Source organism: Arachis ipaensis, chromosome B9 (genome assembly GCF_059453495.1).
Source record: "Arachis ipaensis isolate K30076 ecotype BB chromosome B9, ASM5945349v1, whole genome shotgun sequence".
Taxonomy (NCBI): domain Eukaryota; kingdom Viridiplantae; phylum Streptophyta; class Magnoliopsida; order Fabales; family Fabaceae; genus Arachis; species Arachis ipaensis.
Window position 1 is genome coordinate 4,892,558 of NC_142444.1, and position 13,438 is coordinate 4,905,995.

Sequence of the window (13,438 nt, forward strand, 5' to 3'; positions counted from 1 at the left end):
CAACATGTAATTCATTCCAGACGGAAATAAACAAAACAGAAAACAAAAACATTGTTAATGCACCAGAAACATGTGCATAGAACAACAGTATTCAGATAATCAACAGAATCATGCATTTGCCATGGACATGAAGGTAGCCATTCACTGTTTAGTAAATTAACCTATGCACAATTGAACAATATTTAAAATACCCATCAAAATCTGTGAAAAATATAGTTGATGGTCAACACGGGTACACCACATGTGCAACATGTATTATATAATAGCAATACAGCTAGAAAATTCAACTATAAAATAACTCCAAAACCTAAAATGGGCTAGTGATACAAGAAGTTGACAGCAGTGTTCAGAAACTTACTTTCCAACAAAAGCATCTTGCGAGCTATTTGCATAACATACTCAGCCTGAAAATAAAGATAAGAATTCATAAAGAAATTAGCACAAAAGCAAAAAATGGGAATAAAAAACGGCAACCATATTACATGTTCAGTCATTATTCTATAATGGCAGGTGATCATAGATAGTCATTATAAGAATGAATCTCCAGATTTTGGGCCTACCTGGCTTGTAGCACCAGCATAACTTTTCTGCTCAATACTATGAGCAATTTTGTGAAATTCAAGGATTTCATCAAAACTCTCAGGAGGATGACCTAACTGTAAGTTATGCAATCTGTGAAATGAAAAAGAAAAAGGCTAAAAGAAGTCACCCAGCAGTTGAGGAACGAGAACAATAGACATTACCCAAGATGCCTAAGACCCTCCATCTTTCTCAATATACGCAAGCTGCACATTATTATTTGGTACAAAGGCTAAATTTACCTTCCTGATAGACAGAGCACAAAGAAGTACAGCCAAGTAACAACAGCATTCAGAGCCTGGTTTTAAATCATGGTAATGATTCTATTGTGAAATGCTATTACAAAAGATTGAAAACAATGCCATGAAAATGCATCTGACTAAATTGTGTTCAACAATGCAATTGCGGATCCTGCAAAACAGTGACAATGTTGTGCTAAACCTTAATCCGAAACCATGATCAGCAGCACGATTGCAGCTCTGATCTTGCAGAGGCCAAGATAGTTGGGAGAGTTGAAGAGAAGAAACAGAACATTGTAACTTTGAAAATGAAAACAAACCCCTAGACTTACATATTGTTGAAAAAGCGTTGGCGGAAAGCAGGCTGCAGTTCATCCCTCCAGTTACTTGTGTCCATCACTGCGGTGATGATTGAAGAGTTGCTTCTCAAACTGAAATAAGGTACCAAAACTACAATACGTAAATCAAAACAGACTACAGACAAACCATATAGGAGTGTCATGCATTATAAGAATTCAAGGTTAAATGAAGAGATTGCTACAAACACCCGCAAAGTTCCGATCATAAGAAAGAAACAGGTATGATTCCAACGGGAAAGTAAACTAATGGGCAGTAGCAGTAACTAAAAGGGACATATATGAATTGAACCTCAAATGGTAAGTTTTGCAGGAGGATAAGGTTAAGGATGATGCTGATGATGATGATGGATGGTGCGAGATGAGAAGAGAATTCTTTAAATCCAAAACCAAGCCTAATTTCTACGTTGCATGCTAACACATCTTTGCATGCACCCTTTGATTATGCCACTGGGCAATCTTTGATTAGTGTCTCAAACAAATACAAAGACACGGGAGTAAACAGAGATGTTTTGTAGCACTGAGATGGTACAGTGGGAGAGTAATACATTGTCTCAATGTGCATCTCAAAATAAAGCACACTAGTACCTATATCTTCAGTACCTCTATCACAGTGTCTTGTCCCACCCTCCCTCGTTACAAATGCAGCCATATTGTCATGCTTGCTACACAAGTATTTTGTGTGTTGATCAACATTGAGCTTCTTCTTCTTGATGAATGACAAGCTTTGTTCCCAACTCTTTCCTAGGCTTAGGGGAAAGCCCTTTAGCCAACATCTCCTCATCATACTTCCTTGCCATATCAATTAATCCCTTCTCGACAAGAGCGTCAATCAAAGCATTGTAAGCAGATGCATCAGGGCTGCACCCAAGCTGCTCCATCTTGTCCCACACCATGAACACCAGCCTTAGAAACCCCCATCTCGCAAACTTCCTCATCAGCATCACATACGTGTCCATGTTGGGCCTCACCCCACTCCCAACCATTCTATCAAACAACCCAATCATCTCTTTAGGCTTCTCAAGTGTCGCAAAGAAACAATGATATGAAACTGTGTTGGGATAGCAGTCATCCCTACGCATTTCATTGAGCAATGCAAGTGCCTCCTTATGCCTATAGCTATCACACAAGAGCCTCATTATAGTGTTGTATGTTACCACAGTCGGCTTAATCCCCAACTCCTTCATCTCATTGAAGACCCTGATTGAGAAATCAACACCTTGGGAGAGACCAATTGCACGAATCACTATGTTGTAAACAACCACATCTAATTTGATCCTTTGGCTCTTCAGGTTCTTGTAGAGCTTCACAGCCTTCCATGACTTTCCACTCTTGCAGAGTATGTCCATGTATATGGAGTAAGAGTGAAGATCCTTGTGGACCCCTTTAGCGTCCATCTCCTCCCAAAATTCACGGCACTTGCTCCACCAACCCAACTTGTACCACCCGCGAAGAACCATGTTGGAGATCTTGGTTTTCCCAACGCTATCGATGAAGCCATCATCAATGAGAAGGTCCTTGTTGTTGCCGAGGACGATGTCTTGGGCTTCGAGGACGTGCTTGTGGTCGCAAAGGGCATCGATGAGGTTGGAGAAGGAGGTGTGATCCTTGAGGTTAAACTGGGAGAGGCGATGAAAGGTGGAAATGGCATCGTTTACGGCATGGGCAGAGGCATAGCGGTGGAACATGAGGCGGAAGGTAGTGTGATCGGGTTGGGAGTGAGGGTTCCACCGCATGCGGTGGATGAGGTCCCAACAGAGGTCGAACTCGAAGTACTTGGCGAGAATGTCAAGGATGTTGTTATAGGTGGTGGTGGAGTGAGGGAAGTGGTGTTGGGACTCCACCCAGTTGAAGAAGTCAAAGGCCTTCTTCCAATCGTTATTGAAGGACACAAGGGTTTCCCGAACCGTAGCTTCATCCAATTGAATGGAATCATCGGAATGAAACTTAAGGAAGAAGAAGCTACTGATACGATGAAATGAAGAGTGTTGAAGTCGAATGGCGCTTTTGCTTGAGAAGAGTGAATGCATTGCTTCTCTTCTTCGGTGCTAGCTAAATCAAACACAGCTTAATCTATGAGATTCATTAAACGGATGATGTTCCTCCTTTACACTCAGCTAAATCAAACCCCCTATTTACACTCAGCTTTTCAATGAAACATTACCAATCATACACCAAAAACAGAGAGAACTTACAAATGACGGTTAATGCAATAGTAATTACTAGGAAATCGACAACGAAAATTAAACATCAGAATCATAGGAATAATCGACACACCGGGATGTGAGAGAGAGAGAGAGAAAGAAAGATAACCTGGAGAAGCGGCGGAGGCGGCGGCTGTTAAAGGCGCGGAGCTTGCTGGTTAGAAGAGAGACTCACGAGAGCTCAAGCAGAAAAGGGGAGAGGACCAGAGAAAAATCGGTCACTGAAGCTTGGTCGAAACCCTAATCCAGTGTCCTCACATTCGTGAATTGGGTGTTTCGAACGGGTCGGGTCAGTATAATTGGGCCGAAACCACAACAATCGGGCCGCCCCCGTTGGACGCGGCAGAATCGCGACGGAGGGATCGGAGCAGCTCAGCAGCCTGCAGAATCGTAGGATCGAATGCAGCTTTTTATTTTCCTCATTTATTTGTTTTGGACTAATTAAATGAACTTTGTTTATTTTAAATTGTAGTATGCATTTTATTTTATAATAAATTAAATTATGTGGGTACTGTTTATTTTAATCTTATTACTCTCTGTGTGCCTTTTGTAATAGGAAATAATTTAGCAAATAATATTTTAAAAAGTATTGTAAAATCCATTTTAATAGATCAGTTATTTGTAGATTATATGTTAGAATAATTCTTCACATACAAATGTTTTTTTATACAAGTCTTTACAAGTCATTCATATTAACGCGCTTCCAACCGTTCTTCTTCCTCTTCCTCTTCATCTTCTTCTTCTTTTCTTTCGTTTCTTGCCTTCTCTTTCTCCTTCTTCTTCTTCTTGTTGCATGTTCTTCTTCCTCTTCCTCTTCTTCTTCTTTTCTTTCGTTTCTTGCCTTCTCTTTCTCCTTCTTCTTCTTCTTGCTACACGTTCTTCTTCCTCTTCCTCTTCTTCTTTTTCATTTAGTGTACTTCAACGAATTTTGGGTGTATTTCTTAAATCCTTTGGGTGTAGTTTTGTAATCCTTTGGATGTATTTTTGTAACTGTTTTGGTGTATTTCTGTAATCGTTTTGGTGTATTTCTGAAGTTTCATTATCTTCAAATTTGGCAAAAAAATCGTTTTCATGGAGGAAGAAGAAGAAGAGTCCTTCATAATGCATGGTGAGTAGCGCGCTTTGGAAACAGGAAGTGGTTAAATACGTGCGTTTATTTACTCTTGAATGTGGGAGTATAATGCGTGTGTTTTATTAAACTTGTGCCAACTTGTAAGATTTGTAAACCAAAAAGACTTGTATGTGTAGGCTCTATATGTTAATTTATAATTTTTTTTTATGATTACATAATATTATGATTGTGTTAGTAGATTAAGTGATTAACACATTTTATTTTGAAATAATCGAATCTTAAATGCTTAAAATAAATTTAAAAGTAAACTCAATTAGTTAAGGACTTTAATATGAAGAACTTGCATTGACAAAAGATAACCATGTTTTAGATATGTAAATTCACCGGAAAACAAAGGAATATTTGGCTATCTCAAACAAGTTATTTGCAAAACGTATTCTAGTGCTATTAAGAAAAAAAAAAAAAAAACTTTTAGAGTGTTACTAAGAAAATCTTAAGATACATCAAAGTAATATCTGACAATGCATTATGTTTTGGAGGTTTTAGATTTATTATCAATGTTATATTTTATTTGAAATTTACAAAAGATTTTGGCTACAGAAGTCTACTGCTAGTTATATGTTTACGTTTGTAGGAGGTGCAATAAGCTAATTTTGTAAGTTTAATCTATTGTTGCACTATTTACTGTATAAATTTAATGGATGATATCTGCACAATCTTGTAAGAAAGTTATTTGGCTGCAAAAATTTGCGAAGGAATTTAGACACAAACAAAAAAAAATTAATAGTTTGCGACAGTTAAAATATCTTACATATTACAGAAAATTTATCTTTTCATTCAAGAATAGAACACAAACTTTTAATATTATTTTGTACTTGAAATGGTAAAGAAAGAAAAATTAAATGTAAAAAATTTAGGTTTTTTTATTTAAATAAGTATAAAAAAATGATTAATTTTTATAATGCTTATGAATGGAAATTTGGAACAAAATGCGTATAGCTATCTCAATAACAGTACACACAAAATAAAATTGCACTCCATTCTAAAAAAAGGTGACAACAAAATGAAGCTTTCAATTCATCTACATTACCCATGAAATAAAGCTTCCAAAGCAGGCTGGATGAATGCGAAATGGAATTTGTCAGAGGTCTCCTTTCAAGCTGGGTATGCTAACACAAAATGGAAATTTCAAGTAGGGCACACACGAAATTGTCTTTTCCATACAAAAAAGTATGAGGAGCCAATGAAATATTTATACAATGCGTACAATGGAGGTTTATGGAGTATTAGAAATATAACCATTAGTGCTACTTTTTTCCATCAGTTGATACTTTTGTGATAAGTAGTATTATGACATGGTATTAGAGCGCTAGATCCGAAAAGTTAAAAGTTTGATCCTGGGTGAACCCCAAAATTAGTTTAATCTTTTGGAAAGATATTTATTATCCCTAGTATTTGAATAGTTATTTTAGATAGTACAAAAGATATTCATTTTGTAACTCAATAACCCATTGTACTACAAATAATCCATTATCTCCCTAGCAGAATCCTTTCCATAAACAATCTATGCAATTTCTTTACACTTATCTTTAACAAAGTTCTTTTTCTTACACGACTGAGGGCGTACCCATTAGCTAATATGTAATATCTATCAGGTAGAAACAACATAATCTTTTACTTGGCTTCAATTTGAGGTTCGGCACAATGCATTCAATAATCTTGTTCCAATAGATTTTACTGACCATACCTGTAAAAATGCTCTAACAAATATAATAGCTGCAACACAAAAGAATTTGGCTAAAAATGATTTTTTAATCTAACTTAAGTACAAAAATTAAAGGTCATAAAACTTTAATTAAATCATCATCATCATCGTTATTATTATGATTATTTTGTTAAAAATAATGTAAAACAGTAAAGTACAAAACACAAAATAAAATACTAATGAATCATAAGCCATACCTCAACTAAAGTACTTAAGATAGCGTTTATTTTAAGGTATTGAGACAAAAATTGGAAGACTGGGACTCAGTATCATGTTTGTTGGTTCAGAAACTCGTACTAAAATTTCTGTTTTTATCTCTAAAATTTCAGTATTTCAGTACCTCCAAAAAATGGGGACACAAAGGACTGAAATTTTTAGAAACAAAGATTGAAACAATAAATAACATTTTATACCTAAAATATTCTGATTTCAATTAATTAATTCCAATTTTACCTTTTGTGCAAATTAAACTAGAGCTTTATTTTGTTTTAATTTCTATCTTTCATTTTACACCAAACAGAATACAGAAATTTATTTCAGTCTCTTGTCTCTTAGGTAGCGTTTGTTTTGAGGTATTGAGACAGAGACTGAGACTCAGTATCGTGTTTGTTAGTTCAGAGACTGGTACTAAAATTTCTGTCTCTGTCTCTAAAATTTCAGTATTTTAGTACCTCCAAAAAGTAGGGACACAGGGGACTGAAATTTTTAGAGATGGAGACTGAAACTTTAATAACATTTTATACCTAAAATACTCTCATTTCAATTAATTAATTCCAATTTTACCCTTTGTGTAAATTAAATTAGAGTTTCATTCTTGTTTCAATTCTTGTCTCCCATTTTGCACCAAACAGAATACTGAGATTTATTTCAATTATTGTCTCTTAGTCTCTGTCTCTCAGTCTCAGTCTTTCCGTCTTTGTCTCTCAATCTCAGTCTTTTAATCTCTGTCTCTTCACCAAACACTACCTTAATTGTTTTCATTACCTACTATATTATTAGCCAGGAATAACTATAAGATTATATTTCTCATCACCCACAGCACAAAACCAATAAATCCGTTATTAAAATGTTGTTCAACATAAACCAAAAATCTCAGTTGAAAAGAAGAATATTAGAAATTATAAACCTAAGGTTGTGAATCAATTTTTGTAACCTCAAACCGTCCTAGTTCAAAAAATGTTTCAACACATTAAATGCAATAACATTGCACTTCTGAATTATACAATTGCATCATAGGCTATAGAAATAACAATCCTTAGCTAGCTTAATTCAATGAAAATTAAATTCGCGTCTGCCTTGGACCAATTCGCGTTTGCCTCCCCTGAGGTCGTCTAATTCGCATCTGTCTCTCCTGAGGTCGTTTAATTCGTGTCTGCCTCACCTGGAATAGCATGTTAACTGCGCAGTCAATCCTGCCAGTTCCATTTTGCTGGCGCCTGTCCTGGAATGGAATGCAATTTTATTTTGTGTATACTATTCCTGAAGTGGTCATGCGTATTTTGTTTCAACTTTCTATCTATGCGTATTCTGTGAATTAATATTTTTTAAAACTTATTTAAACAAAAAAGCCAAAAATCTATAATAGTAATAATAATTTTATAGATACTATGATAAATTTAAGTGGTTCAAATCTTTTGTTAATCTATTAAAAATTGTGAGCATGATAGATATATTAAAAGAATAAATTTGAATAGGAAATTTTAAAAATAATTAAAATAAATTCTTTTGATAAACATTAAAAAATAAAAAATAAAAAAGACAGAAGAGATGCAACATGCAAGCAGAGGCATAGCCTCATAGTAACCAAGGGAGACCATGATCCCCTAAATTTTAATTGTTTTATATAAGTTTTAATGTAATCTCTTAAATTTTTTATTCTAATGTTATTTTATTGTCAAATTAATTATTTTTAGCCCCTCCTTATGTGTGACCAAACTCCGCCCTTCGATGCAATATCATTTTTAGACCAAATGATGAGTATATATTCATAAGGTGAATGCTAAGTTGGCAACATTATTAATTTGATAGAAGATACATTGTAGTGTAATGTATGTTGATATTTTCATTTTCCCAAACTACAAGCTATTTGAAGCATATGATATACTTTTAAATTATTTTGTGTGAAACCAATTTTAATTAGTTAAATAATTAACTCACTCGTTTATTTAAATAAGTATCAAAAAAATAAATTCTATCTTATGTACGCACTGAGAGAACACAGAACAGTGATGTTCAAAATTGTTGCATGAATCAACGAAGGGAAAAAATTAGCACTAGAGGTTGTTGACTTTGTTGTCATAATTTGTTTTTCAATATAGCATCGCAAATTGTAGCGATTTAAAAACAACGCAAACACATTTTTGAAGATAAAAAAATTAGGGAAAGTATGAGAAGTCAATGGAATATTTATACAATGTGTACAATGAAAGTTTAGGGAGTATTAGAGATATAATCATTAGTGCTACATTTTTTGATTAGTTGAAGCTTTTGGGATGAGTGGTATCATAATATGGTATTAGAACGCTAGATCCGAAAGGTCAAGAGTTCGATTCTAGATAGTATGGGGGATGTTCATTTTATAACTCAATAGTCCTATTATACACATTGTACAAATAATTCATTGTCTTCCTAGCGGGATCCAAAAAATTACTCCAAAATGTAGCGTTATGAAGCGACACCGTTAAATTACTCCAAAATGTAGCGTTATGAAGCGACACCGTTTTTTTAAGGGGAAAAAAATAACATGTTGCTTTCAAATAAAATTTGTGGCAATTATTCCGAATTTCCGACAATTGCAAAGTCATCTCCACAAAGATTTTTGCCACACCAACCATTGATGAGGTTTCAAAATTGCTAAATAAAATTTCTATCTAACATCAATAATGTTACGTAAAGATAAAAAATAATTATTAGATCAATTATTAATATAAATATATATATTAAAAATAAAGTCACCAAAAAAAAATCACCAAAAACATATATATTAAAAATAAATTAAATAATATATAAATATGTATAATAATTAATTTTTATGTATATATAATATTTTTTATTTGACAAATTTTTATAGCACGTCACACTTATTTAGGGATAGTAACATGCACCTTATCCACACACTTTATCCACAGGTATCCAATCCAATTTAATCTAGTTGCAGGTAAGATATGGTGCAGGTTGAGTTTCAATTCTATTTGACCAACTTATATCTTATATATGTATATATTATATACTTATATAAAAATATATTTTAAATAGATGTTAAATAAAAAACTTCTCACTAAATGTAAAAGATTCTTAATTATTAAGAAAAGGTCATTAATTAATAATTTAATATTTTTTTTTACATAAAAATCAATTCTATTTTAAATTATTATCAAGTTATATATATAATAATGTTGCAACTTTTTGGTAACCCACTAATAGGATCGAGTACTCACAGGTTAATAATAGATAAAGTTAGGATTGAAATATTCTCAACCCATGAATAAGTTAGAGTTAAGTTTATATAAAAGGAAACTACTCAAATGAAGATGGCAAAAATATCTTTTCATGAAGATGCTTTGTTAAAAAATGTAACTTATTTATTTAGCCATACTTTAAACAAAGACAACACTTTTAGAACATATCAAAATCTAACCATGCAATCCATCATCCAAAGATTAAAAGAAAATATTTTCATATGAAGACAATTATAAAATTTTCATGGTAGTATCCACCTATATAAAAATCTCAATTCACAAATAAAGTTAGAATTAAATCTAAATCATATCCTACTCTACTTATTGGCACCGCTACATGGGAGTGGATCATCTCTAATAGAAAAAAAAATTGGATGGTGTCCAATGTTTAATCTCATCCTTCATTATTGCTCTTTCTCTTTTATATTTATTTGTTGTCTCACTTATAAAATTAAAGGTAAAAAATCACACTTTATTCTCTCAAGTATTAAAAAAAATAGAGAGGATTCATTTTTCTGCTACACCTACTCCTTAGATTATGTGTTACCCTAAAGTCTATTTTGTTCTTGGCGCCAAATATGCATGAGAATTGAGAAAGCGCCATGGGCTAGAAATAGAATATAGTTTTGCGTGTTAAGTTAGTGCCAAAAAGTTCAGCATTAATACTTCATAATAATTAATAAACATTACCCACCATGAATAGGTAAACAAGTGCCACATCATCAAATTAAATAAACCATGGATCATTGCGTAAAATGGGCAAGAAGTTAGTTAATGCATGTTCAAACGTTACCCTATATATACAAAGAATTATTTTGAAAGTCCATTATTATTTCTTGGTTATTTAGGTGGGGAAAGAGATTGACAGTGATGAATTAATTGTTTGTTCCTTAACAACTCATATGTTTTAATTTTCACTTTTGAAAACTGTATGTTTGACATTTGAAACACAAGAAAAAGCGAAAACAATGTGGGTTTTTCTGAATTCCAATTAACCAACCACGCTTCTTGGTTCTTTTTTTTTCCAAAAGGTGGCAATGAAGTTGAAAGAAATCGTTCTACCTATTCTCTAATTAGGTATAAATATAAGTCTTTGGTATATAAAATATTGGTTTTTCTATTTTGGTTTTTTTAAAGTTTTTTTCTTTTACTGAGTTTTAATCTAGTAAAATTTAAAAGATTTTGATTTCATTCTGTAATAAATTTAAAGTTTTTAAAAAGGAAAAGTATGAGGAGACAATGTATATTTTATACAATATGCAAGGTTGCGAGAACCGGACCGGTCAATAAACCGGTGAGGTCACTGGTTCAATGGTTCACTGGTTCGACCGGGGTTCAACCGGGGTTCAACCGGTTTAATTAAATATTAAATAAAATTATTAAAAAACTTAAAAATAATTTTAAATATATAAATTCAATAATTTCTAACTTAACAAAATTTAAAATTTCACGTAATAAATTATTCATTACTTAATATTAGAGGTTCACAAACAACTTCAAACATCAAAGTTTAGGTCCATGTGGATGATCAAAGTTTGACACTTTGACTTGTGACTGATGAGCCATTATGAATGCTTTCATTATCTTTATGGGGTGGCATGGATTTTTTAGAGGGTAGACAAGATGGGATGGCTTTTCTTTACTTGAAAAGAAAAATGACATGTGAATTATGAAAGAAATGGACCACATCTTCAAACCATTTTGGAGGGGACTTCTCTGCTTACTTGATCTCGTGGAAGGCTGCATGCAAATGCCATTTGCTTCAATATATAACACATGCTTTACATTTCTCCAATAAAGTTTATTTCGAATGAGTTCTACAAAAGCTTACCCCAGCCACTACCCTAGTAAGTTGTAGTTTATCTAAACACACACAAAGCTGATCTTAGAGATGTAAAATATATGTTGAAATTTTCAAATGTAATGATTATTATTGAGTATTTTCTATTTACAATTCTTAACTAATACCTTGGCAAAATCTTTACTAAAATACTTTCACAAGTAATAAGGTACTGTGTTTTGATTCTTAAACTGAACAAACTTGTAGCTTTGAAAAGCTTTATTTTTCAATGTAATGAAAAGAGTTCAAGTAATCATGTGAACCCTATGCCTTTGCCTATGGGACTATTCTATAGTTGTCTAACAACATATTTTGGTAAATGATCAGCATGTTCATGGAAGATATAGTTTAGCAATCAGAATCAACACAAGAGAAGAGTAGGACATCCATTCAAAGTATATATACACATACTTTTTCATTCAAAAATTCTTGGAGCCTTCGCTGGACGATTTGTATATCCTGTAAGCAGCAATGCACATTGTGAAGTTACCAATAACGGTCAGCGCCGCTTGAAGAGCCACCAATACCTGCAACTCATTACAGAACCCCTCATTCATTTTGTATGTTCAACCTATTTCAATAAATTCGAGAGCACAAGTGCACAACTCATTAATCCTAAAATTATCAATAATTATAATATAATTGTGAATCATACAGAATTAGCATTTATATGATATTTATAGCATCAAATAACCCAATTCACTGATGAACAAATAACCTCAGCAAATAAATCAAAAACATTCAAAGAAAATCAAACTCATGAAGCAGCAAACAAAAATCAGAAGCAGCAAACAAAAATCATGAAGCAATCAAAACCCAATTCACTGATGAACAAATAACCTCAGAAATTAAATAAAAAAAATCAAAGAAAATCAAATTCATGAAGCAGCAAACAAAAATCAGAAGCAGTAAACAAAAATCATGAAGCAATCAAAAACAAATTCACTAATGAAGGCAAAATCGCAAACAAAATCAAACACAGAACCTCAGAAGGCGACGCTCGGCGAGGACGACAGAGGAGGCGGGCTCGGCGAGAAGCAGGACGCGGTGGTGGTTGCGGTGGTCAACATCGTTGCTGCTGTGGATGGCTGGCTGCGGGATGCGGTGGCGATGGCGATGGCGGTGGGCTTCACTGATGGCTGTGGGTGGCTGGGTGCTGGTGATTTCGAGCTTGGGTGATTTCGAGCTTGGCTGGGTGCTGGTGATTTCGAGCTCTGGAGAGTGGAAAGTGGAAACTGATTGCTATTAGGGCTTCCTTCCATTTACGCGTTTTCTCTTTTTTTTTTTTTTTTTTTTTTAAAGCCAAAACGACGTCGTTTAGCATATTAGTTTTCAAACTAAAAACCGCTAAAAAACCGAATGGTTCTTCCGGTTCACCGGTTAACCGCCGGTTCAACCGGTTTTTCAACCGGTTTTTTGCCAGTCGGTTTTTTACGTTACCCGGACCGGCTAGGTGATCGGTTTCCGGTTTTTCCGGTTGAACCGGCCGGTCCGGTCCGGTTTTCAGAACCATGACAATATGTATAATGAAGTTAATTTGAAATTAAAACTAAATTATAGACAACTAATTAATTTTAAATAGTTTTCAATTTAAAATTTAAATCAAATATTAAGATTACCGTCGGTTTTGGAAACAAATAAACAACCTCCCTCTCTCACATTTTTCTATCAATACGGTTTGTGAGTGTTCTGTGTCTTTCTCATCGAGTCTCGCCGGTACACTAACGCCACAGTCACCAGCCGCCATCGGAAATCGCGCCGACACTGTTCCGACTGGCGCCGTTGCCGCACAGGCCACCGCTAGGGAGGACGCGCATATTGTGTGGGTGGAACTAATGGCACCGCAGTAACCCGGACGTCTAGCGCCTCCGTCGCAGCCGGTGTGTGCCTTCTTCCCGACACCATCCTCACCTCCTCCGATGCGC

The 13,438-nt window shown here is 34.2% G+C and overlaps 1 protein-coding gene, 1 long non-coding RNA gene and 1 other non-coding gene across 6 annotated transcripts; all 3 read right to left on the bottom strand.

Annotated features, from left to right (window-relative positions):
• Positions 1-852: 852 nt before the first annotated feature.
• On the bottom strand, positions 853-3,836 carry LOC110262343 (Pentatricopeptide repeat (PPR) superfamily protein). Of its 4 annotated transcripts, none has more exons than XR_015899376.1 (4): positions 3,488-3,836; positions 1,778-3,226; positions 1,151-1,249; positions 853-990 (listed from the first exon to the last, which is right to left on the bottom strand). XR_015899376.1 is itself a non-coding variant. In XM_021112584.2 (2 exons), the coding sequence occupies exon 2, from the start codon at positions 3,202-3,204 to the stop codon at positions 1,864-1,866; it is 1,341 nt and encodes a 446-aa protein (XP_020968243.1). In that variant the 5' UTR covers positions 3,205-3,226; positions 3,488-3,836; the 3' UTR covers positions 1,601-1,863. The 4 variants fall into 4 exon arrangements, 1 of the variants encoding a protein (XP_020968243.1); XR_015899378.1 differs by having other exon boundaries at positions 1,778-3,222; positions 3,488-3,620; XR_015899379.1 differs by lacking the exons at positions 853-990; positions 1,778-3,226 and having other exon boundaries at positions 1,038-1,249; positions 3,488-3,792.
• Positions 3,837-7,366: 3,530 nt separating this feature from the next.
• On the bottom strand, positions 7,367-7,453 carry LOC148543575 (small nucleolar RNA snoR20a). Its single transcript, XR_015900934.1, has one exon. It is a non-coding gene; the product is annotated as a small nucleolar RNA snoR20a (small nucleolar RNA).
• Positions 7,454-11,584: 4,131 nt separating this feature from the next.
• On the bottom strand, positions 11,585-12,774 carry LOC148543576 (uncharacterized). Its single transcript, XR_015899833.1, has 2 exons — positions 12,499-12,774; positions 11,585-12,040 (listed from the first exon to the last, which is right to left on the bottom strand). It is a non-coding gene; the product is annotated as an uncharacterized LOC148543576 (long non-coding RNA).
• Positions 12,775-13,438: the final 664 nt, after the last annotated feature.